The sequence below is a fragment of the Mustelus asterias genome, chromosome 1, assembly GCF_964213995.1.
Source record: "Mustelus asterias chromosome 1, sMusAst1.hap1.1, whole genome shotgun sequence".
Classification (NCBI taxonomy): Eukaryota; Metazoa; Chordata; class Chondrichthyes; order Carcharhiniformes; family Triakidae; genus Mustelus; species Mustelus asterias.
Genome location: NC_135801.1, coordinates 11269720 through 11294650, shown reverse-complemented (window position 1 = coordinate 11294650; position 24931 = coordinate 11269720). Strand labels below are relative to the sequence as shown.

The window sequence follows — 24931 nt, the reverse complement described above, 5'->3', positions numbered from 1 at the left end:
TGCAGAGTGGCAGCGGGACCTCCCAACCCCACCGATTGCCCCTAGGTCCCACCCACAATAGGCCCCTCCCCCTATGTCCCACCCTCTTGGTCCTGCCCCATAGGCCTTGCCCCCTTGGTACAGCTCCATGCCCAGTGGGCAATGCCAAGGTGCCCCCTGGGCATGGGCACTTTGCCCCTTGGGCAGTGCCCATGGGCACAAGCTGGCACTGCCAGGGTGCCCATGCCCAGGGGGCACCACCTCACCCACTGCCCGACCCCCTGGGGGCCACCGATTGCCCCTCCCTTCACTCCAGCAGGTCGTGCCACTAGTTCCCCAAAAGTGGGGAACTAGTCTGAACCTCGCTGGAGTAAAATACTCCTGGCGCGGTGGGAGAGGTTCACGGGCCTGGAGAATTCAGTCCCAGGCCCGCTAATCACATTAAAATAAGATATAACGTTATTACCTGTTGTTCCCGCCGGTTTCCAGCGTGAATCAGATGGTGCCGGAAATCCTGTGCTGGGAGGTGCGCGTGCGGCAGGAACGCATGCGCAAATCCCGCACTTACCCGGACGTGAAATTCTCCCAGCACGCTGCACTAGAAAACTAGCATGGCGGGGTGGGAGAATCATCCCCTATATGTTTTGGCATCTTTGCCAAAACACCTGCACAGTGAAATCCAGCATTCCTGATGCTGGAAGGACTGAGTCTTTGGCTTCGTGGTAGCATTTCTGTCTCTGAAATTCAAACCCCTCTCCAGACATTCCCAGTGAGCGGTTCTGAATCTGGGGTTGATATCCAACAGGATATTCAGGTCCAGTGGGTGATTCCCTCCCCTCATTACATGAATTGTGGGAACCTGTAAAGGCCTCCTTCCTGTTGTATAGGGCTAAGCAACCTCATTGCTGGCATAAAGCAGACTACCACATCCTGCAGTGCCTTTAACCTAATAAAACATCCTGAGGTATTTTACAGGTGTATTATAGAATCCCAACAGTGCAGAAGGAGGCCATTCGGCCCATCAAGTCTGCACCAAACACAATCCCACCCAGATCCTATTCCTGTAACCCCTCATGTTTAACCTGCTAATCCCCCTGACACTGGGATTAATTTAGCATGGCCAATCAACCTAAACCGCACATCTTTGGACTGTGGGAGGGAATTGGAGCACCCGGAGGAAACCCACGCGGACACAGGGAGAATGTGCAAACTCCTCACAGACCGGAATTGAACTCGGGTCCCTGGCGTTGCGAGGCAGCAGTGCTAACCACTGTGCCACCATGCCACCCCCTTATTAAAGAACATTAGACACTTGAGTCACATGGGGCAATATTAGGGTGGTTGATCAAAAGCTGGGCCATAGAGAGGTGAATTTTAAGGAGTTAGGAAGATCAAGGAGTAGAGAGGTTTAAGAAGGGAATCAGGTTCCAGTATTTTAGGGAATCTGTATGTATTTAGGAATGGTTGGTCAGAATCATTACCTGTCGCAACATTGAGGAGTTCTTTGCCAAATTCTCGAAGCCCCGACGTACTGCGGACAGATCCAGACCGGACACCTCTTTGTTTGTTTTGAAATAGCCATCCTTCCTGTTTTGAAAGACATCGGTAATGATTGTTAATGCATTGTGGAAAGCAGCTGCCATTGCTTTTGCTTTTATATTGTTACTGCAGATCGACTGACGTACCAGCTCTTTGCGCTGACCCAATTCCATACAGTGGCCTAAAACACAAGGTGCTGGAGCTCAAACACTCAGGGCGCAATCTTACAGCCGCCACTGTCGCTGTGAGTGAGGACCGAGAATTTGGCGCTCAACCAAATCTCCGGTCACTGCAACAGCATCAGAAAATCCTGCCGGCGTGATCCATCCAATCCATCACGCAAACCAGCCTCCCATCCATTGACTCTGTCTGCACTTCCCGCTGCCTCGGCAAAGCAGCCAGCGTGATCAATGACCCCACGCATCCCGGACATTCACTCTTCCACCTTCTTCCGTCGGAAAAAGGATACAAAAGCCTGAGGTCACATACCAACTGACTCAAGAACAGCTTCTTCCTGCTGCCATCAGACTTTTGGATAGTCCTATCACATATTAAGCTGATATTAAGCTTCACCCTCTTGGTAACTGCAACACTACATTCTGCACCCTCTCCTTTCCTTCTCCCCTATGTTCTCTATGAACGGTATGCTTTGTCTGTATAGCGCGCAAGAAGCAATACTTTTCACTGTATCCCAATACATGTGGCAATAATAAATAAAATCAAATTAACCATATGGAAAGATAGCTCTCAAAATAACAGAGTCAGCCCACTAAATCCTCAGCTGGTGCTTCTGTACAATCCTTTTCCTTTCCCAACCTTCATTCCATTTGATTGTGGGAATCTCCACATGTAAATTGAGTAAAATAGATATCAGAAAATAACATGAGAGGAAAATAAAGTGGTTCTGGTTTGAGCCTGGGGTGTAACGCAACAAACTCAGACAGAATCTGTGGCATGTTTAATGAGGATATGTTGGTGCAAACTGTTAGGCAGTAAAACATTGGTTTACCTGACATCCAGGAAACTTCCACACAGAATTTGAGAAGATGAAAATGCCTGCTTGATTGCCCTGTTAATAAAATGTATACAACATTTATTCACATTTTTTTAAATGTTCAATACTTCTACGAATTTATTCTCAGCAACAAGTGGACCCTATGAAATTCAATAAGGCTTCTACATAACTAGTGAAAACAGAAATCATAGAATCCCTACAGTGCAGAAGGAAGCCATTTGGCCCATCGACTCTGCATCGACAACGATCCCACCCAGGCCCTATCCCCATATATTTACCCTGCTAACCCCCTGACACTAATAGACAATTCAGCATGGCCAATCCACTTAACCCGCGCACCTATGGACTGTGGGAGAAAACCGGAGCACCTGGAGGAAACCCACGCAGACACGGGGAGAATGTGCAAACTCCACACAGACAGTGACCCAAGCCAGGAATCGAACCTGGCTCCCTGGCGCTGTGAGGCAGCAGTGCTAACCACTGTGCCGCCCCAAATAGAAATAGAGAAGCTTAATTCCGTGTCAAGATCATGTTCTCGGGATCTCCAGTTGGGTTGTTTTTAGAAGATGCACCGAACAAACATGTAGAAATTCAGACAAGATATAATGAAAAAAGTACAATGGAATTTGCTCGTAGATGATTGGAAATTAAAGGATAATTGAGTCTTCAGCATATGAACATGAGAATTAGGAGCAGGAGTAGGATGCTTGGGCCCTCAAGCCTGCTCCGCCATTCAATACAATCATGGCTGATCTGATTGGCACTTTTTGCCTACTCCAATAACTTTTAACCCCCTTGTTCAAGAATCTATCCAGTTATGTCGTAGAAATAGTCAAATGCCGGAATTCTCCAATGTCGTTTCCCCCCCCGCCATTGCTGCCAGCGAGAATGGAAAATTTGGTGCTCAGCCAAATCTCCATTCACAGCAGCGGGACTAGAGAATCCCAGCCACAGGCGAGGTTGGAGAATTCCAGCTAAAGGCTCCGGGTCGGCGGGATTTTCCGGCCACGCTTGCCCCAAGACCGGAAAATCCCATCAAGGTCAACGGACCTTTCCGTGGTCCGTGTCTGGCCTGCTACGATTCCCGTGGCGGGAAGGATGGGAAAATTCAGCCCACTGTTTCCAATGTCTTTTGAACAATGGAGTTCCAAAGACTCTCTACCTACTGAGAGAAAAAGATTCTCCTCATCTCTGTCTCAAATGAACAAACACATTTTTCTTCAACATTAATCCCATGGTTCTAGATTCCCCCACAAGAGGAAGCATCCTCTCCATATCCACCCTGGAAAGACCCCTCAGGATCTTATACGTTCCAATCAACTTGCCTCTTACTCTTCTAAACTCATGTGGATACAAGTCTATTCTGTCAATCCCTGGGTCATGATGTGGAGATGCCGGCGATGGACTGGGGTTTGAGAGCACATTTCCACTCCATCTGACGAAGGAACAGCGCTCCAAAAGCTTATGGTATTTGCTACCAAATAAACCTGTTGGACTTTAACCTGGTGTTGTGAGACTTCTTACTGTAATCCCTGGGTGGTGCAGACTCGATCGGCCAAATGGCCTCTTTCTGCACTATAAAGATACTATGTTTCTATGGTTCTTGCACATCTTGGGAAACTATCTGGTGGTACATAATCCTGATGTGGTATTTGCTACCAAATAAACCTGTTGGACTTTAACCTGGTGTTGTGAGACTTCTTACTGGGTACATAATCCCCCAGAGGGCTGTGGACGCTCAGTTGCTGAGGTCAAAAGGTTCTTGGAATCAAAGGGATATGTGGATCGGGCAGGAAGTCGAGTTGTTGGCAAATATCAGCCGTGTTCTTATTGGATGCTGGTGCAAGCTTGAGAGGCTGTATATTATTTCTAAAGATCTATGTGCCACCAGAGGCTGGAACTTAGAATGATTGATGTTATGACAATACCAGCATTAACCTAATTGAAATAAACATATTAATGCCCCAGTCCCAAATCCAATTCTCTTCCCTCACCGAGTGGTGCACTAAGGCAGACTTTTATTTGTTTCCATAGCGAGTAATTCCCAGAGCAGGTTGCTAGTCTGTTGCTAGAGGCTCATAGCTTGAGGGGCGCCACTCCACATCAAACGTGGCTGACCAGGAGTCTCTCCCACTCTTACTGCCAACCACTGGCGTGTTTGGAAGGATTTTGCATGTTGACACACTCAACCTTTTTGTCGGCATTATGAACGCACCTTCCTTAGTCATCAAGTCTTGGTGTGGGACTCAAACCCAGAGCTCCTGGCTCAGGGGCAGGGAGGCTATGCACTGTGCCACAAGAACTCCCTAGTCTTAATACCAACAAGTAAAATCTTTCATATGTTTTCCCAAATGTCAACAAAACGAAGAAGATTGTCATCGACTTCAGGAAGCGTAGAGGAGGATATACCTCTGTCTACAACAACGGGGACGAAGTAGAAAGAGTCAAGAACTTCAAGTTTTAAGGTGTCCAAATCACCAACAACCTGTTCTGGTCCCCCCATGCCAACACTATAGTTAAGAAAGCCCATCAATGCCTTTACTTTCTCAGAAGGCTAAGGAAATTTGGCATGTCTGCTATGACTCTCACCAACTTTTACAGATGCACCATAGAAAGCATTCTTTCTGGTTGTATCACAGCTTGGCATGGCTCCTGCTCTGTCCAAGACCACAAGAAACTACAAAAAGTTGTGAATGTAGCCGAATCCATAATGCAAACCAGCCTCCCATCCATTGACTCTGTCTACACTTCCCGCTGCCTCGGCAAAGCAGTCAGCATAATTAAGGAGCCCACGCACCCCGGACATTCTCTTCTTCCGTCGGGAAAAAGCTACAAAAGTCTGAGGTCACGTACCAACCAACTCAAGAACAGCTTCTTCCCTGCTGCCATCAGACTTTTGAATGGACCTACCTTGCATTAAGCTGATCCTTCTCTACACCCTAGCTATGACTACATTCTGGACTCTCTCATTTCCTTCTCTATGAATGGTATGCTGTCTGTATAGCACACAAGAAACAATACTTTTCTCTGTATACTAATACATGCGATAATAATAAATCAAAACAAATCAAATCAATGAGATTAATGAAAGGTTCACAAGGATTTGACCTACATTTGGGATTTTGAGGTAAGGTGGAATTTTGAGGAGAACAACTTACATCCTTATTTCTTTGCATAATTGCTTCTCCAGGAAATTGTCCACCGGCATGATTCTCTTCAAAGTAGCGCGTGAAGATTGGTTAATAGAGGATAAATTCTAGAGAGATAAAATAAATAGCATTGAATACCAATCTGCATGTGAAGAAAACCAACAGGAAAGATCAATTGTCTCCAGTGCAGACAACGCACTCTTGACATAGCTGGCCTGGTCATACATCTCGGGATCATTCAGACTGTCTCCTGTAACAGTAAAAGCAGAGCAGCAACAATGCCATGTGTACAGTGGCATGGATGCGTATGATCTAAGAAAGGGAAGAAGTTGAGGACCAATTGAACAGGGAATGATGCTTAGGAGATTCCGACACTAGCAGGAAAACTCAGGGGTCATAGAATCATAGAATCCCTACAGTGCAGAAGGAGGCCATTCGGCCCATCGAGTCTGCACCGACCACAATCCCACCCAGGCCCTACCCCCACATACTTTTACCCGCTAATCCCTCTAACCTACGCATCTCAGGACTCTAAGGGGCAATTTTTAACCTGGCCAATCAACCTAACCCGCACATCTTTGGACTGTGGGAGGAAACCGGAGCACCCGGAGGAAACCCACGCAGACACGAGGAGAATGTGCAAACTCCACACAGGCAGTGACCCGAGCCGGGAATCGAACCCGGGACCCTGGAGCTGTGAAGCAGCAGTGCTAACCACTGTGCTACCGTGCCGTCAGAAATTGTTCAGGAACACATATGTTCCCTGGGCAGAATGGACCAGATTGCCAAGATACCAAGATCAACGAATGGCTCCTCTGTCAGAAAACATGCCATGCGGCACAGATTCTCTTGGTGCAGGGAGCTATTCTTCCCATTGTGCCTCTACCAGCTCTTTGAAGAGTTATCCAACTTGTCCTGCTCGCCCGCTGTTTCCTCACTGCCCGGAAATTTTCATCCCTTCAAGATTGTGGGTGGGATTTTATAGCCCCGCTCATCCCGAAACCGTAAAATCCCACCTGAGGTCAATGGACCTTTCCATGGTCTGCCCCTCGCCCACTCTGATTCCCGTGGCGGGCAGAATGGGAAAACTCCAGTGTGTATCTAATTCCCTTTCAGATGTTATTCCTGGTAGGCTTCTGCAGAAATTGCAGATGTATGGGATTGGGGGTGATCTAGGAAATTGGATCAGGAATTGGCTAGCGGATAGGAAACAGAGGGTGGTGGTTGATAATAAATATTCATCATGGAGTGCGGTTACAAGTGGTGTACCTCAGGGATCTGTTTTGGGGCCACTGCTGTTTGTAATATTTATTAATGATCTGGATGAGGGTATAGTTGGGTGGATTAGCAAATTTGCTGATGACACCAAAGTCGGTGGTGTGGTAGACAGTGAGGAAGGGTGTCGTAGTTTGCAGGAAGACTTAGACAGGTTGCAAAGTTGGGCCGAGAGGTGGCGGATGGAGTTTAATGCGGAGAAGTGTGAGGTAATTCACTTTGGTAGGAATAACAGATGTGTTGAGTATAGGGCTAACGGGAGGACTTTGAATAGTGTGGAGGAGCAGAGGGATCTAGGTGTATGTGTGCATAGATCCCTGAAAGTTGGGAATCAAGTAGATAAGGTTGTTAAGAAGGCATATGGTGTCTTGGCGTTTATTGGTAGGGGGATTGAATTTAGGAGTCGTAGCGTTATGTTGCAACTGTACACAACTCTGGTGCGGCCGCACTTGGAGTACTGTGTGCAGTTCTGGTCCCCACATTACAGGAAGGATGTGGAGGCTTTGGAGAGGGTGCAGAGGAGGTTTACCAGGATGTTGCCTGGTATGGAGGGGAGATCCTATGAGGAGAGGCTGAGGGATTTGGGATTGTTTTCGCTGGAAAGGCGGCGGCTAAGAGGGGATCTTATTGAAACATATAAGATGATTAGAGGTTTAGATAGGGTGGATAGTGATAGCCTTTTTCCTCTGATGGAGAAATCCAGCACGAGGGGGCATGGCTTTAAATTGAGGGGGGGTAGTTATAGAACCGATGTCAGGGGTAGGTTCTTTACCCAGAGGGTGGTGAGGGATTGGAATGCCCTGCCAGCATCAGTAGTAAATGCGCCTAGTTTGGGGGCGTTTAAGAGATCCGTAGATAGGTTCATGGACGAAAAGAAATTGGTTTAGGTTGGAGGGTCACAGTTTTTTTTTTAACTGGTCGGTGCAACATCGTGGGCCGAAGGGCCTGTTCTGCGCTGTAATGTTCTATGTTCTATGAATCTGCTTCCAAAAACTTTTCAGTATAATTAAATAGTGAGGTAATAACCATTGAACTTAAAATGGAAAAGTTTTTTAAAAAAAATGTTGAGTTCAATTATCTGAAAAGCCACTGGGCCCAGATGAACACCCATTCCCACTGCCAAGTCTTGAACCACCAATATCTCCTTATTCTGATCTGCAACAAGCACAAACATAACAGTCTTCAAATGTACTTATCTTCTTACCACATCATCGTTAAACAATGCAAAACTTCTGTTTCCTCCTGCAAAAATTCTTCTGATCACTGGATTGGTCGTATGGCCTGTGAAGTTGCATGATAGATCAACATTACATGCCATTCCTTTTCAATATTTCCACATAATAATTGGGTCATAAAAGTGCATAATTTTACATCGCTTACCATTTTCAGGTCCATTTTTGTCAGATGTGTTGATGATGTTGACAGGAAGAGGCACTAATCGATCACTGGTCTCTCCATTTCCCAACTGCCCTTTCTCTCCACGGCCAAAGGAGTAAATCTTACCAGATGACGGAACGAAGGCAAGCGTGTGATAACTGTTTCAAATACATACATATTCATAACTTGACTCGCCTTTGCTCAGTTTTGCACTAAAGGTAAAGTTTATTTAGAACAAAGAACAATACAGCACAGGAACAGGCCCTTCGGCCCTCCAAGCCCGCGCCGCTCCCTGGTCCAAAATAGACCATTCTTTTGTATCCCTCCATTCCCACTCCGTTCATGTGGCTATCTAGATAAGTCTTAAACGTTCCCAGTGTGTCCGCCTCAATCACCTTGCCCGGCAGCGCATTCCAGGCCCCCACCACCCTCTGTGTAAAATATGTCCTTCTGATTTATTAGTGTCACAAGTAAGTTTACATTAACACTGCAGTGAAGTTACTGTGAAAATCTCCCTAGTTGCCACACTCCGGCGCCTGTTTGGATACACTTAGGGAGAATTTAACATGTCCAATGCACCTAACCGGCATGTCTTTCGCACTGTGGGAGGAAACCAGAGCGCCTGGAGGAAACCCACGCAGACATGGGGAGAACGTACAGACTCCACACAGACAAGATTTTGCCCATTATTTATTTCCAAGTGGGAAATAAGAACCTTTTAGATCTCAGCCGTCTAAAAATGTCACTGAATTCTACAGATAATAAACTGGTTGAACAGACTCACACAGCAAAGAGCCATCAATGTGCAGGAACTAAAGAGTTACATAAATTTAAATCTTTCTGGTTCACACATAAAACAGAGTGAAAGAGATATAGCTACATTTTGATTTGCTGACGTCTGACAAGCTCACCTCCCACACGCTATCTGAGAAACTTTATTTCCAAACAGGTAGCCGACCAGATGAGGCTTGATCTCATCCATTGTGGAGTTGTGTCCAAGTTGCCCGTAACTCCCAGCTCCAAAGGTGTAAACAAACCCATCCTGGAGGAGAAGACAATATCTTAAGGACATGTTACATTGGATCACAAGGAAAGCCTTTGGTACTGAAGTGTCAGCGGTCTAGGATCGTTTTATTATTGCTAATTAGCACATGGTATAACATTGTCAGAATCTAGTGATGGACCTTTGTCACTTTAACTGATTCTATCTTTTCTCAGCTGCCATTTTCTATATTCTAATTTATTCTCGATTCTCAGAGATATCCAGAATGAGAATGTCAAATATTGTACGGGAAGCAGTGCAGTCAGAAAATATAGCCCATTGGCTGTAAACATTGCTCAAACATTAGTTATCTATTTGTCCCAAGGCAGCAGATTGAAGATCTAACTTTTTTCTAATCCGCGAGCGGTAACTAAAGGTTAGTCCATCCATTGTGTTTTTCTCCAGGGCTGGATGGAACTCAAACCTCACACATGAGATTCTTAAGTTACTTACTGAGGAAGGTGGTACTCCATTGCTTGGAATCATAGAATCAATAAGAGGCCATTCGGCCCATTGAGCCTGCATCCACTCTCTCACAGAATATCTTACCCAGGCTCTCTCTCCTGCCCTATCCCCATAACCCCACACATTTCCCATGGCTTGGGCGGTATGGTAGCACAGTGGTTAACATTGCTGCCTCACAGTGCCAGAGAACCGGGTTCGATTCCTGGCTTGGGTCACTGTCTGTGTAGAGTCTGCACATTCTCCCTGTGTCTGCATGGGTTTCCTCTGGGTGCTCTGGTTTCCTCCCACAGTCCGAAAGACGTGCTGGTTAGGTGCACTGGCCATGCTAAATTCTCCCTCAGTGTACCTGAACAGGCACTGGATTGTGGCGACCGGGGGATTTTCGCAGTAACTTCATTTCACTATGAATGTAAGCTTACTTGTGACACTAATAAAAATCTAACCAATACATCTTGGAACACTAAGGGCCAATTTAGCATGGCCAATTCACCTAACCTGCACATCTTTGGAGTGTGGGAGGAAACCAGAGCATCCGGAGGAAACCCACGCAGACACGGGGAGAACGTGCAAACCCACACAGTCACCAAGGCCAGGATTGAACCTGGGTCCCTGGCGCTGTGAGGCAGCAGTGCTAACCACTGTGCCACCTTGCCACTTACCTCACAGTTTTTAATCAGGCTATGCCCTAGGTGGGCTGCACCAAGGGTAAAAAGCAGTGGTTGTAATTACAATGGCGGCTATCTCCCATCCCAATAAGGAATGATTGAGATTCTAATGACAAATTCTTCCTGAACAAACCTTTGTCAGGACAGCAGTGTGCTCTTCCCCACAAGAGATATGGATGGTCTTCTTACACTCCAACAGCTTCACGTGGTTGGGTTCATATCTATCTGTAAGAAGGATGGAAAGAGAAATCAACTCACATTCCTCCCCCTTTTCCAAAGTATGGTGCAGAACAAGAAGATTTTTAATCATGAAGATTGCATGTAAACGTTATTAACTGAGTTAAGGGTATAATGATTCTGACTTTATTGCACTTGATATTGTTGTAAACGTCAGTCCAGGGAGTGTTAGAAACACTCATTCAGCCTGGGTGTGATGTGAGGGGATAATATTTATTCTATTGTAAACCATTCTGTGTTATGAGTCTATTTCGGAATGGGTTGAGTAAAAAAGCGCTGTGACGATGAATGTCTGGTGCGCACGGGACTTTAAAACTGAATATAAACATGTGAGTCGAGGACAAATGAAATCCAATTATTCTGAAGGAAAAGTTCAAAGCAAAGACTCAGAAGAGCAAGAAGATGCAATATTTTCTGCAGTTTGTGTGGGCTTGGTTGAAGAAATGTAGGAAGTCTAACAATGAGCACCCAGATTGAGAAAGACCACAGAAATTAAACTGACAAACCATTGAGAGTTCAGAATCAGACATATCGGTGTTATGTAAATGTTAAAACAAAACATTCAACTGGTCCACATCTGGCTTTCTCAATACAGAACAGTGAGCAAGATTGAGGATTTTCTGTCCCAATCTTTTGGCCAGCTGCTGAACCCAGAAAAAACGCTTGTACAGATAACTGCAGCCTGAGGAGTGAAACCCGGTCACACTGTATCGGGTGACGATTACACATTTGATCCAACTGCATGTATTGATGGGCACCACATTATTTACCCAGTATGTAACCTTGAACCTCAATGGTACACAGTATTGAGGAGTGATATCTCAACACATTGAATCTCACAGCTGTCACATCGGAGTGGTCTGAAATGTCCTGAAGAGGAGTTATATTGGACTCGAAACGTTAACTCAGTTTCTCTCTCTATAGATGCTGATAGACCCTACATATACGAACGGACTGGAACTGTGTGTTTAAGTATTAGTGTCACAAGTAGACTTATATTAACACTGCAATGAAGTTACTGTGAAAATCCCCCAGTCGCCACACTCCGGCGCCTGTTCGGGTACACTGAGGGAGAATGTAGCACAGCCAATGTGCCTAACCAGCACGTCTTTTGGACTGTGGGTGGAATCTGGAGCACCCGGAGGAAACCCACGCAGAGACGGGGAGAACATGCAGACACCGCACAGGCGGTGACCCAAGCTGTGAATCGAACCCCAGCCTCTGGCACTTTGAAGCAGAAGTGCTAACCACTGTGCCACTGTGCTGCTTGTGTTTGGAAGTGCACATTTTTAAAATGTATCTCTGTAAATAAAAGCTACGATGAGTGTAATGATTTGACTCTGGTGCTATCCTTCACCACCTGGCTATTTCAGATATAATGCCACTGACTGCAAATCCGATCGTTAAATTATTCTCTCCTTTTGGACAGGATGCCAGGCTTTGTTAATGGAAGCAGCATAAAGGGTAAGGAAGGGCAATAGTTCTTGGAAACTTTCTTACCTTCTGTGTCCTTAAGCCCCAGCTGCCCGTGATTGTTCCTTCCCCAACCGAAGACGGCACCTGAGAGAGACAGGGCGAAGCTGTGTTCCCCTCCTGCAGTGATCTGAGCCACTGGCATCCCAGTGAGAGATATCACACTCTGAGGGACGCTCTGGGAGGCTTCCTGTGTACCAAGACCGAGCTGGCCGTAAGTGTTCTGTCCCCAGGCAAAGATTTCACCATCTTTCAGCAAAAGACATTTGAGAAAAAAATTACTTCAGGTTTGAAATGATTATGTTTAACTCTTACAATGAGACTGAGAAATACAAAAACTGGTTTCGACTTTAGGTCAATGTCTATACTGTATTGGATATGGATAATGTTCAGGGTATTAAATATTAAGTCATAAATGGCCAACAAACCATTTCTCTTGCAGTACATATACTTCAATATACACTATTCCGCTCAGTGATACACACAGCTTTGAATCAGAAGGTGAAGTGTGTGTGTACCACTCTGGACAGCCCCGCTAAGTAGAGACTAGTATGTGGGTCAGGATTTTTAGTTTGGTGGGCTTTCCCTTCCCGCATCCAGTTCCCCGACAACAGTGTTTGTCCCGCAGCGATTTCACGCTCCAACAAGCCTTAACTGGCTTCAAGTGGAATTTCCACCACTCGCTCAGGAGGAAGTCCCACCAGAAGCGAGCTCCCAGCCAATCTGCTTGGGTGACAGCTCTCTAGTCTCTGCATCACCAGAAACGTTACTGGACAGGAGTGGAACTGCAATCAGTCCCCAGCGCTGAACACCCTGGATTCCAGGAACAGGTACGTTCTTTGGGCCTCAGGATGGTAAACTCCTGCGTAGATGGCTCAAAAGTCATGTGTGCAGGGCTTGAGTTAACACCTGCCCTCGGGCAGAACAGAAGAGATTGATGGATGGACATTGTTCTTGATTATCTCTTTCTGACAGCCGAGTAATATCAAGCTCCTTTTCCAACTGTGAGTTCAAATCCCAACAGGGCAATTTGAAAATTTGAATCCATTTTAAACAAATATGTAGATCTGTTGATTTTTTTAAATTCATTCGTGGGACATGGGTGTCACTGGCTGGTCAGCATTCATTGCCCATTCCTAGTTGCCCGAGAACAATTGAGAGTCAACCACATTGCTGTGGCTTTGGAGTCCCATGTAGGTCAGACCAGGTAAGGACAACAGATTTCCTTCTCTGAAGGACATTAGTGAACCGGATGAGTTTTTCTGAAAATCGACAATGGTTTCATGGTCATCAGTAGATTCTTAATTCCAGATATTTTTTACTGAATTCAAATTCCCCATCTGCTGTGGCAGGATTTGAAACATAGAAACATAGATGATAGGAGCAAGAGGAGGCCATTTGGCCCTTCGAGCCTGCTCTGCTAAACATCACGATCATGGCTGATTGTCCAACTCAATAGCCTAATCCTGCTTTCGCCCCATAATCTTTGCTCCCATTCCCCCCAAACGGGAACCCGGGTCCCCAGAACATTAGCTGAGTTTCTGGATTAATAGTCTAGCGATAATACCACTAGGCCATCGCCCCCCCATTGCTCTCTGAAGTGGCGTTGGAACCCACTCAACTGTGCCAAATCATTACATCAGGGCAAGTAAAGATGAGATGTGCCAGCAATGCCCATATCCCAGGGATAGAAATATACTGAGCTGATCCTTCTCATGTTGAAGGCCAAAGGCAACTTGGATATTCCTTCAGTACTGTACTGGAGTGACAGCCTTGATTCTTCTGTGCATAAGTCCTGAGGTGGGATTTGAAGCCACAATCTTCTGAGCCAGAAGCAAAAGTGTGTTCCTGACACATTTGTTCAGTGATAAGTATGACCAAGTAGATGGCGTTACAAAAAACTGACAATACGTTCCGATTCCTTCTCAGTTTCTCACTGAGGTAAATTAGGAAAATATTAAACAGAAGGATGTTTTTTTCAAGTTTGATTTACTTAATGGCTTGGCTTTTGTTGCCAATTCGGTATTTGACGAAATGCAAACATCCCAATATTAACCATGGATATGACAATCATGTTACATATCATGCTAAACTCAGGCCTGGTACAACACGGCTAGGTCCACAGCTTCTTAATTTTAATCTATTTGTGATTAAGTTACAACAAATATATTTTAGCTTAACTCATACCTTTCGACAGTGCCAGTGAGTGATTGTTTCCACAAGCCACTTGAATTATATTTCTGGTACTCAAACCCTTAAGTAACCTAAACATAAACAAAGCATAAACATAATGACACATCATACATAAATCTCTCCTAAATACATCTAATTCATTTTATAAGAGGCTATTTTGTAATGTTTTAATGGAAGTTATAGCATGTTATATGAACAGGCATATGAACAAACGGAGAATAGAGGGATATAAGCGGTTGATTTAGATAGGTAAACGTGATGAGCGCAGGCTTGGAGGGCCGAAGGGCCTGTTCCTGTGCTGTACTGTTCTTTGTTCTTGTTAACATTGGACTTCAGGATGCAACTATAGGCTCTTGTCTTTGTATCTCTACATTAACAATCTGAACAACTACAGAACCTACGGGATATTATAGTTTATCAGAGATAGGCCACTGGGTAATCAATAGCCAAATCCGCCCTAGCAAGTCAGTCTTGGTTCAGCTGGTAGCATTCTTGCCTCCTGATTTTGAGGTTTATGGTTCAAGTCCCACCCTGGAGACTTCAGCACGTAATCAAACCTGACCCTTCAGTGGAGTGCAGCACTGTCTTTCAAGTGAGACATTACAATTTTGACAAAAGCAAATTACTACAGATGCTTGAATCTGAAACAAAAACTGAAAATGTTGGAAAGTTTCAGCAGGTCTGACAGAATCTGTGGAGAGAGAATAGAATTTCTTTTTCAAGATGGCGCCGGAGTGAGGCGGCTTGTCGCAAGCTGTGCCCAGCATACCTTCTAATTCTATCTTTTACTCTCGTTCTATGCTTCTAAAATTAAGTCTAACTCTTTTAAACTCTCTAACAATGCTCTCTACACCCTAGCTATAACACCACATTCTGCGCTCTCTCATTTCCTTCTCTATGAATGGTATGCTTTGTTTGTATAGCGCGCAAGAAATAATACTTTTCACTGTATACTAATACATGTGACAATAATAAATCAAATCAAATCAAAAACTGAGTCATCCAGGCTTGAAATTAAACTAATCTCTTCTGCCTGCCCTTGGTCCATATCTCTCCATTCCTTGCATATTCATGTGCTTATCTAAAAGCCCCTTAAACGCCCCTATCGTATCTGCCTCCACCACCACCCCTGGCAGCACATTCAAGACTCCTACCACTCTCTGTGTAAAAAACTTGCCCTTCACATCTCCTTTGAATTTTCCCCTCTCACCTTAAGTGTATGCCCCTTAGTATTAGGTATTTCAACTCTGGAAAAAAGATACCAACTGTCAACCCCATCTATGCCTCTCATAATTTTATAGACTTCTATCAGGTCTCCCCTCGGCCCCCGCCGCTCCATAGAACGCAACTCTCATTTCTCCAGCCTCTTCTTATAGCTCGGACCCTCTAATCCAGGCAACAACCTGGTAAACCTTTTCGGCACCCTCTCCAAACCTCCACATCCTTCCTGTAATGTGGCAACCAGAAACGTTAGTGCTGTTCTCTCTCCACGGGTGTTGCCAGACCTGCTGAGACTTTCCAGCATTTTCTGTTTTTATTACAATTTTGACAATAATATCCTTGCACCTGTTGGGATCGAAGGGCGAAATTCTATCATTACTTCTGACATCTATTTAGTCAACAACTCAATTTAATTACCATTGCGCAGAATCAAACAAAAGCATCATTTTTTTAATCCTTAAAAACCGCCAGACTAATGTAATGCCTGCTGTAAAGTGCATAAAGTGTGGTTTATTATTTTAATTGATTTATTTAACTTACTGTGGTTCCATTATGGGAAATTCTTTTGTTTTAGCTACAGTTTCCTTTGATTTAATTTTACTACAAAAAAGACTTCCTGTTGTAGAGAGAAACAGGATGTGGGACATTCCGCTGTCCGCAAAGTAGATCTTTTGTTTCTTGAAGTGAATAAATTGTCCTGCAGGAAAAGAATGTAAACACAGTGTTAATATTTAAGGATTTGGTGGTACAACGGTTATGTGACTAGATTAATAATCCAGAGAATGAGAATTGAAATCCCACCATTAGCGCTTGAGAATTTGAATTCAGTTTTAAAAATTGGTTACCATGACGCTGTTTGATTGTCAAAACCCATCTGATTCTCTAAAGTAGTTTAGGGAAGGAGACCTGCTGTCCATAGCTTGTCTATATCATAGAATCCCTACAGTGCAGAAGAGGCCATTCTGCCCAACAAGTCTGCACTGACTCTCTGACTGAGTATCTTATCCAAGCCCTCATCCTCGCAACCCCACACGTTTCCCATGGCTAATCCATCTGGCCCACACATCCCTGGACACTAAGAGGCAATTTATATAAGTGACTCCAGTCCCACACCAATGTGGTTGACACTGAAATAGCCCAGAGAGCTACTACACAGTCATGTCAAAACATGACTCAGCGGCGCATTCGCAGGACAACAATGTACCATGATTGTCAGCCTTCCTCAGTGACACCTGGATTCCAGCAGCGAATGTAAAAAAAATCTATGCAAAGAATATACCAACTAATTCAAAGGAGAAGTTGTGTCTTGCTGCTGTTGATTTACTTGCAAATGGAGCTGTCGCAACAGTGATCACTTCATTGGAAATATGCCAAAGTTTAAAAGATTCAGTTGAGTACGGGTCATGAACAGATTCAGGCCATTTATGTGTGAAATGAGGAAGCACTTCTTAAACAATGAGTAGTAGAGATTTGGAACTCTACTCCCAATAGGTTGTGGTTGTTAAGTCAATTAAAATTTCCAAGACAGAGATTGATGAATTTTAGTAGGTAAGGGTATTGTGGAATAGTTGAGTAAATATAATTGAGGTACAGATCAGCGGTCATCTAACTGAATGGTGGAACACATTTCAGGGGCTGGTCAGTCTAACCCTGTCCCTATCAATTCATGCAGCGAAACCACATGAAAAAGCTGTTAGCCACTAACAGCAGTTTACACACTTGTAAACCCTAGTGTGAACTTTTCAACTCCCACCTCTCACCAAAATAATAGAACAAAGAAAATTACAGCACAGGAACAGGCCCTTCGGCCCTCCAAGCCTGCACCGACCATGCTGTCCGTCTGAACCAAAACCCCCCCAACCTTCCGGGGACCATATCCTTCTATTCCCATCCTATTCATGTATTTGTCAAGACGTCCCTTAAAGGTTACTATCGTATCTGCTTCCACTACCTCCCCCGGCAGCGAGTTCCAGGCACCCACCACCCTCTTTGTAAAAAAACTTGCCTCTTACATCTCCTTTAAACCTTGCCCCTCAGGCCTTAAACCAATGCCGCCTAGTAATTGACTCTTCCACCCTAGGGAAAAGCTTCTGACTATCCAGTTGCTGACTTTGCGTTCATCGAGGTAAGGATATTCATAAAAGAAACATTTCCCATTTGGAATTCATCTCCTCCTCCTCTTTTGCTCAGTAATCAAACCTGTTCCTCAGAATGTCCCAGTTACATGAGGCTCTCTATACCTAAAGCTTGAAAGTTACCAGCTGCTTCTGCAGCACGGTGGCACAGTGGTTAGCACTGCTGCCTCACAGCGCCAGGGACCTGGGTTCGATTCCCGGCTTGGGTCACTGTCTGTGCGGAGTCTGCACGTCCTCCCTGTGTGTGTCTGTGTGAGTTTCCTCCGGTTTCCTCCACATTCTGGAAGACGCGCTGGTTAGGTGCATTGACCTGAACAGGTGCCGGAATGTGGCGACTAGGGGAATTTCACAGTAACTTCATTGCAGTGTTAATGTAAGCCTTACTTGTGACTAATAAATAAACTTTAACTCAATCTGCTGCTTGTGCCAAAATGTAACTGTCACTTTACAGCTTCTCTGACAATGGGAGTAATAGTTGACAGCAAGAAATAAAAAGTAAAGTTTATTTATTAGCCACAAGTGGCTTACATTAACACTGCAATGAAGTTACTCTGAAAATCCTCTCGTCGCCACCTGTTCGGGTACACTGAGGGAGAATTTAGCATGGCCAATGCAACTAACTAGCACATCTTTGGATCGTGGGAGGAAACCGGAGCACCCGGAGGAAACCCACGCAAACACAAAGAGAACGTGCAGACTCCACACAGACAGTGACCCAAGCCGGGAATCGAACCCCGATTCCCTGGAGCTGTGAGGCAGCAGTGCTAACCACTATGCCACCATGCCACCCTGTTATGCACTACAGTCAATTCACTTTTGATTGAATAGCAATTGGCTGCAGGAAGTTAAGTGAGCGAGAAAGCAACATTTTTTAAAAGGGGGCAATTTTAAATCATGTAAAATTTACATTAAAACAATTCAGATAAAAAATGAGGTCGGTATTAAAATATTCTCTCTCCTGGTCAACTTGTCTCCTCCAATAATAATACAATGCTCCTTAATGAAACTCGCAGCAAGATCCACTCAGTTAACCAAGCTTTTCCTGCCAATGGTGTGTGTTGGTTTTACAAGTATTGGGTTAATGGGTTTAAGGTTTCTATTCCGAGCCAGGCTCAGTGTTGCTGCTGCTCTCACTGTGACTGAGAGAAATGAAACTGAAAGTGAGCAAAATCAAACGGACAGAGTTGTTTGGGGTGGGGAAGGGGAGGAGAGAATGAAGGGAAACGAAACTGCACCGCTCTGGATAAATCCAGCATTTCACCCCCAGACACTGTACTCACACATTAGAATCATCACCCAGATTCTAACCCAAACCACAACCACATTGAAGATGAATGCAATGCGGGGGAAACGCAGAAACATTAAATTAAACATTAAATACAATTCCTGATGCCAATCTGTTTGGAAGAAATACCAGACTTTAACAAGAGTCACACAAGAAACTTATATAGATAATACAGGATCTCTATCAAATATAGAGTTTGTTCCAAACTCTGAACACTTTAATATGTCTAAATTAATACATTGTCATGTGTGTCAATGTTAGCAATAATAATTTAATTTTAAAACATTCTCTTTCCTATTGCAGACAGGGTTTGCTCACCAGGTTCTGTTCTCCTCTTCCGCACACGGACGCTGGTGTAAACTTTTCCATTTTCCGACACAAACACAGTGACTGTGTCCCGGCTGCAAACATGCTGAGTTCTCTCCTCTTGGAAAACATCCACTGTCTGTGAGGCGGGTTTGTGCCGGATCTTTGAGCCCAGCTCCCCCCAATGCAACATCTTCCTCTCTGTCTCTGTCTCTGAGCACTGAGCTCCTCGAAATTATTCCTCTTTCAAACCAGAGAGAGAGAGAGAACTCTATTCACCGCAGAGACTTAGCTGCCAGACAGATAAAGTGGCTCCTTTTCTGTAGCTGCAGATTCACTGTGGCTGCCTCTGACACTCTCTGTCTCTGACACACAATGTATTTGTTTATTTGGGGAATTCCCTTTCTCTGGCTCCGCCTCTGAACCAACGGTGCGAGCCAATGGCAACAAGACCCGGATTGTTTTGGGAAGTGCCCTTTCCTCTGCACCCATCACTTTCCGTTTCCCAACATTTGTTGTTGCAGAGTGATGAAAGGCAACTGAAACCGAAACTGAACCGCTAGCCGCATCATGAATGTGGAATGAATCTGCTGAAAGGTGACAGCTGATGACATATAAACAAGAAACACTGAATCAAGGAGGAAGCCAGTCTACTGTTATTACAGAGCGGTTGGAGCTAAAGTTAAAAGTTTATTTATTAGTGTCACAAGTAGGCTTACATTAACACGGCAATGATGTTACTGTGAAAATCCCCTCGTCGCCACACTCCGGCGCCTGTTCGGGTACACTGAGGGTGAATTTAGCACGGCCAATGCACCCTAACCACTGCACCTTTCAGAGTGTGGGAGGAAACCAGAGCACCCGGAGGAAACCCACGCAGACACGGGGAGAACGTGCAGACTTCGCACAGACAGTGACCCAAGCGGGGAAACGGCCATGCTGTAAAGCAGGATTTGGTTTGTTACAGGAACTGACCTGTGCTCTGATCTCGAAACCATATCATACAGCAGAGAAAAGGGCCATTCAGCCCATCATGGTATCCAGTTGGCTACATCCCTGTTCTTTCCCCATACCCCTGCATACTTTTTGGTTTTAAAATATTGTCCAGTGCCCTTTTGAAAGTGAGCACTAAACAATGGGCAGTGTTTTTTTTTAACCAGCCCCTGGGTCGTGGTTTGTGCCTCCCCTGGGAGGCAGCAAATAGTAAGAAGTCTCACAACACCAGGTTAAAGTCCAACAGGTTTATTTGGTAGCAAATACCATTAACCATTAATACCAATAAACCTGTTGGACTTTAACCTGGTGTTGTGAGACTTCTTACTGTGTTCACCCCAGTCCAATGCCGGCATCTCCACATCATGAATACCATAGGCAGTAAAATGGCAGGGAGGCCTGTTGGGACAACTAGTTCTCATGCCGGGCATGGCTGTGTCTCAACTGCCCTCTAACTGAAAGCTTCCCAATGAGCTGCTTGGAACTGCCAAAAACAAACAACTCCTTGCCACCCCTATGAGGGCACCTCAAAAATAGATGCACCATCGCATTTCCCTTGCCACCTCTTCATGTGGCATTGCCAAGGCAAAGACCTGTCACTCCTCTGTTTTATTCATTGAATCCCTACAGTTCAGAAGGAACTATTGGAGTATTTTTAACACCTTTGCAAGCAGTCTAGGATAGAGTTGCTAAGCAATGGGTTGAAACTTGTGAATAAATAGCCATGTGTGAATGATGCATGCTGTTATTAATGTGCAAATCGGCCCAAAAGTTAAGGTGATCCAGAGAAATGCGGCAAGTGCAAATCTTCGTAACTCGCTGGACAATTTATAGTGCTCCAATTTGCTTTGCATAAACATCAATCCTCCCTTAGCCTCCCCGTTATTAATAAGAACTTTATTTTTCTATTCATTTATGGGATATGGACATTGCTGGCGAGACCAGCATTTATCACCCATCCCTAGTATCTGTTGAGAAGGTGGTGGTGAGCTGCCTTCTTGAACCGCTGCATTTGGTTCACCCTCGGTGCTGTTAGGAAGAGAATGCCAGGATTTTGACCCAGTGGCAGTGAAGGAATGATGGTATAGTTCCAGACTGGGATGGTGAGCGGCTTGGAGGAGAACTTTCAGATGGGTGGTGTTCCCAGGTATCTGCCGCTCATATTCTCCCAGATGGTAGCACTCGTGGGTTTGGAAGGTGCTGCCTAAGAAGCCTTGGTGAATTCCTGGAGTGCATCTTGTGGATGGTAGACACACCTGCCACCGTTCGTCGATGGTGGAGGGAGTGAATGCTTGTGGAAGTGATAGCAATCGAGTGGATTGCTTTGCCCTGGAAGGTGTCGAGCTTCTTGAGTGTTGTTGGAGATGCACTCAACCAGTAAGGAAAGAGTATTCCATCACACTCCTGACTTATTCTTGCGGAATCAGTAAGTAAGTTACCCACTTCCTAACCTCAGACCTGCTCTTGTAGCCACATTAAACAAGTCCAGTTTAGTTTCTGATCAATGGTAACCCCCAAGGTCAGCTGGGTTTTCAAATTAATTGCACAATAAAGTCTAATAATTGATAGTGTGATACCATGTCAGCAATCTGCTGATCGTTAATATCTGCGAAGGAATCTCAGTCATTCTTTTCCTCTTTATTTCTCTTTCTGTCCCTGATTTGATTCTAATATACCCATTTTATCATGGCATGGTGGCACAGTGGTTAGCACTGCTGCTTCACAGCTCCAGTGACCCAGGTTCGATTCCCGGCTTGGGTCGCTGTCTGTGTGGAGTTTGCACATTCTCCTCGTGTCTGCGTGGGTTTCCTCCGGGTGCTCCGGTTTCCTCCCACAGTCCAAAGATGTGCGGGTTAGGTTGATTGGCCAGGTTAAAATTGCCCCTTAGTGTCCTGAGATGCATAGGTTAGAGAGATTGGTGGGTAAATATGGAGGGATATGGGGGTAGGGCCTGGGTGGGATTGTGGTCGGTGCAGACTCGATGGACCAAATGGCCTCTTTCTGCACTGTAGGATTCCTATGATTCTATGATACTTGTGACTAATAAATAAGCTTTACTTTATTTGAACTTCCACCCGATATTTTTTTCTTGAGCACAGACTTCAGTCTAAGGATTTGAGAAAAACATTTGTGGCTTATCTCATGAAGAAGCTATAATTGAGATTTTATTTGCTGAACTTTAATTTAGCCCAAGGCATATCTTGAATTGACCATGTTGATTGCCCCTTTGGCAGAACTATATGAGGGAATCTCAAAAGGCACCATTCTGATGTGGAAATACATCACCGTTCCTTCACTGTTGCTGGGTCAAATCCTGGAACTCCCTCCCTAACAGCTCTGTAGCTATACCTACACAACATGGAATCATAATAATAGAATCATAGGGTCCCTACAATGCCCATCGAATCTGCACCGACTCGCTGACAGAGTATTTTACACAGGTCCTCTCCCCTGCCCTATCCCCATAACCCTATGTATTTACCCCGCTAATCCCCCTAATCTACACATTTTGGGACACTGAGGGGCAATTTATTATGGCCCATCCACCTAATCTGCACATCTTTCAGCTGTGGGACAAAACCAGAGCACCCGGAGGGAACCCACGCAGACACAGGGAGAACATGCAGACTCCACTACAATCACCCAAGGCCGGAATTGAACCCGAGTCCCTGGCGTTGTGAGGCAGCAGTGCTAACCACGGTGCCATTGTGTTGCCCAATATAATTCAAGAAAACTGCTCACCATCACCTTCTCAAGGATGAGCACTAATTACTGGCCTTGCCAGCGATGCCCACATACCGTGAATAAATATAAAAATTTAACCACATATCCACAATAGTGATAAACTAGAGGTTGAAGATTAGGTGGGACACGGCACGGTAGCACAGTGGTTAGCACTGCTGCTTCACAGCTCCAGGGACCTGGGTTCGATTCCCGGCTTGGGTCACTGTCTGTGTGGAGTTTGCACATTCTCCTCGTGTCTGCATGGGTTTCCTCCGGGTGCTCCGGTTTCCTCCCACACTCCAAAGATGTGCGGGTTAGGTTGATTGGCCATGCTAAAAATTGCCCTTAGTGTCCTGAGATGTGTAGGTTAGAGGGATTAGTGGGTAAAATATGTAGGGATATTTGTAGGGGGTAGGGCCTGGGTGGGATTGTGGTCGGTGCAGACTCGATGGGCCGAATGGCCTCTTTCTGTACTGTAGGGTTTCTATGATAATTTCTTCTTCTTCTAGGTGCTGGAGTGTTCCAAAAGAAATATGTACATTTATTCAGTGCTTTTCCCAATTTCAGAATGTCCTGAAGTACTTCACTGTTACAACATCAGATGTGTGACTGCCAACTTGGGAGGCACAAACAGCAATGTGATAATGACCAGATAATCTCTCTTTGTGATTTTGGTTGGTGTATTGGCAAGGCCATTGCGGAGAAAACTTCTTCAAATTGCACCATGGGATCTTTTATATTTGCCAGAGAGGGAGCAGACAATGACAAGGGTGGTCCAATGTTTCATCTGACAGTCAGCACTTCCAACAGTGTAGCACTCCCTTAATATTGCACTGCAGTGAACTTGAAACACCTAGCTTCCTAACAGTCACAAATCTACACACATCTAACACAGATCGATAGCTAACATCTATTATCAAGGCATACTTGCGCACATATTTGTTTATTTACTAGTGTCACAAGTGGGCTTACATTAACACTGCATTGAAATTACTGTCAAAATCACACTCCAGTGCCTGTTCAAAGTTTTAAAGTTTATTCATTATTGTCACAAGTAGGCTTACATTAACACTGCAACAAAATTACTGTGAAAATCCCCTAGTCACCCCACTCTGGCGCCTGTTCAGGTACACTGAGGGAGAATTTAGCATGGCCAATCCACCTAACCAGCACGTCTTTCGCACTGTGGGAAGAAACCGGAGCACCTGGAGGAAACTCATGCAGACATGGGGAGAACGTGCAGACTCCACACAGACAGTGACCCGAGGCTGGAATTGAACTCGGGTCCCTGACGCTGCGAGACAGCAGTGCTGACCACTGTGCCATCGTGCTGCCCAGATATGTATATTTTACTAGGATAATACGATTTGTGTAAAATAGTTCTAACTAGAGAGCTAGGTGCTAAGATGTGCTTGATAGGAAGAGATCAGAGAATGGAAAAAGTATTGCGAGAAGCTTTCTTACAGAAACACACATGTCGATTGATGTCTTGCTGCAAGCATAAAAACCAATATGTTAAAAACAGTAAGGGCTGAAATATTTCCAAACCCTTAAGGCACGTGTCGGAAATTCCCGTCGGATAATTTATCAATGCTTCACTGCCACTGCCAATCCAGAAGACTAACAAATTTGCCACATGCACTGTCTGTACATCTTAAATTTCAATCCATGAGTAAAAACGTGAGTTGTACGTAGACTCATGAGATTTCTGTGCATGTGTTGCTTAAATGCTGTGGTTATTAGCATGTTAAAAGGTGGAAATTACTGAAATGATTTGGTAAAAGATTGTTAACTGAATATGAATATTCTTTTGACAGCTCTTTGGATGCCTTCTCTGGGGCACAAAGGAAACGGAACA

General features: G+C 44.8%; 1 protein-coding gene across 1 annotated transcript in view; it reads right to left on the bottom strand.

Annotated features, from left to right (window-relative positions):
* The window catches only part of LOC144491386 (putative E3 ubiquitin-protein ligase HERC3), a 56374-nt gene extending 36662 nt beyond the window's left edge, over positions 1–19712 (bottom strand). Inside the window, exons 1-11 of the mRNA XM_078209145.1 lie at positions 19369–19712; positions 16171–16327; positions 14404–14480; positions 12244–12465; positions 10640–10731; positions 9246–9376; positions 8338–8492; positions 8162–8238; positions 5692–5789; positions 2528–2587; positions 1461–1566 (exon numbers count right to left, since the gene is read on the bottom strand). Coding sequence (XP_078065271.1) covers positions 1461–1566; positions 2528–2587; positions 5692–5789; positions 8162–8238; positions 8338–8492; positions 9246–9376; positions 10640–10731; positions 12244–12465; positions 14404–14480; positions 16171–16327; positions 19369–19549 — 1356 coding nt within the window. The 5' untranslated portion in view covers positions 19550–19712. The remainder of the gene's footprint in view (positions 1–1460; positions 1567–2527; positions 2588–5691; positions 5790–8161; positions 8239–8337; positions 8493–9245; positions 9377–10639; positions 10732–12243; positions 12466–14403; positions 14481–16170; positions 16328–19368) is intronic.
* Between the last annotated feature and the right edge of the window lie 5219 nt (positions 19713–24931).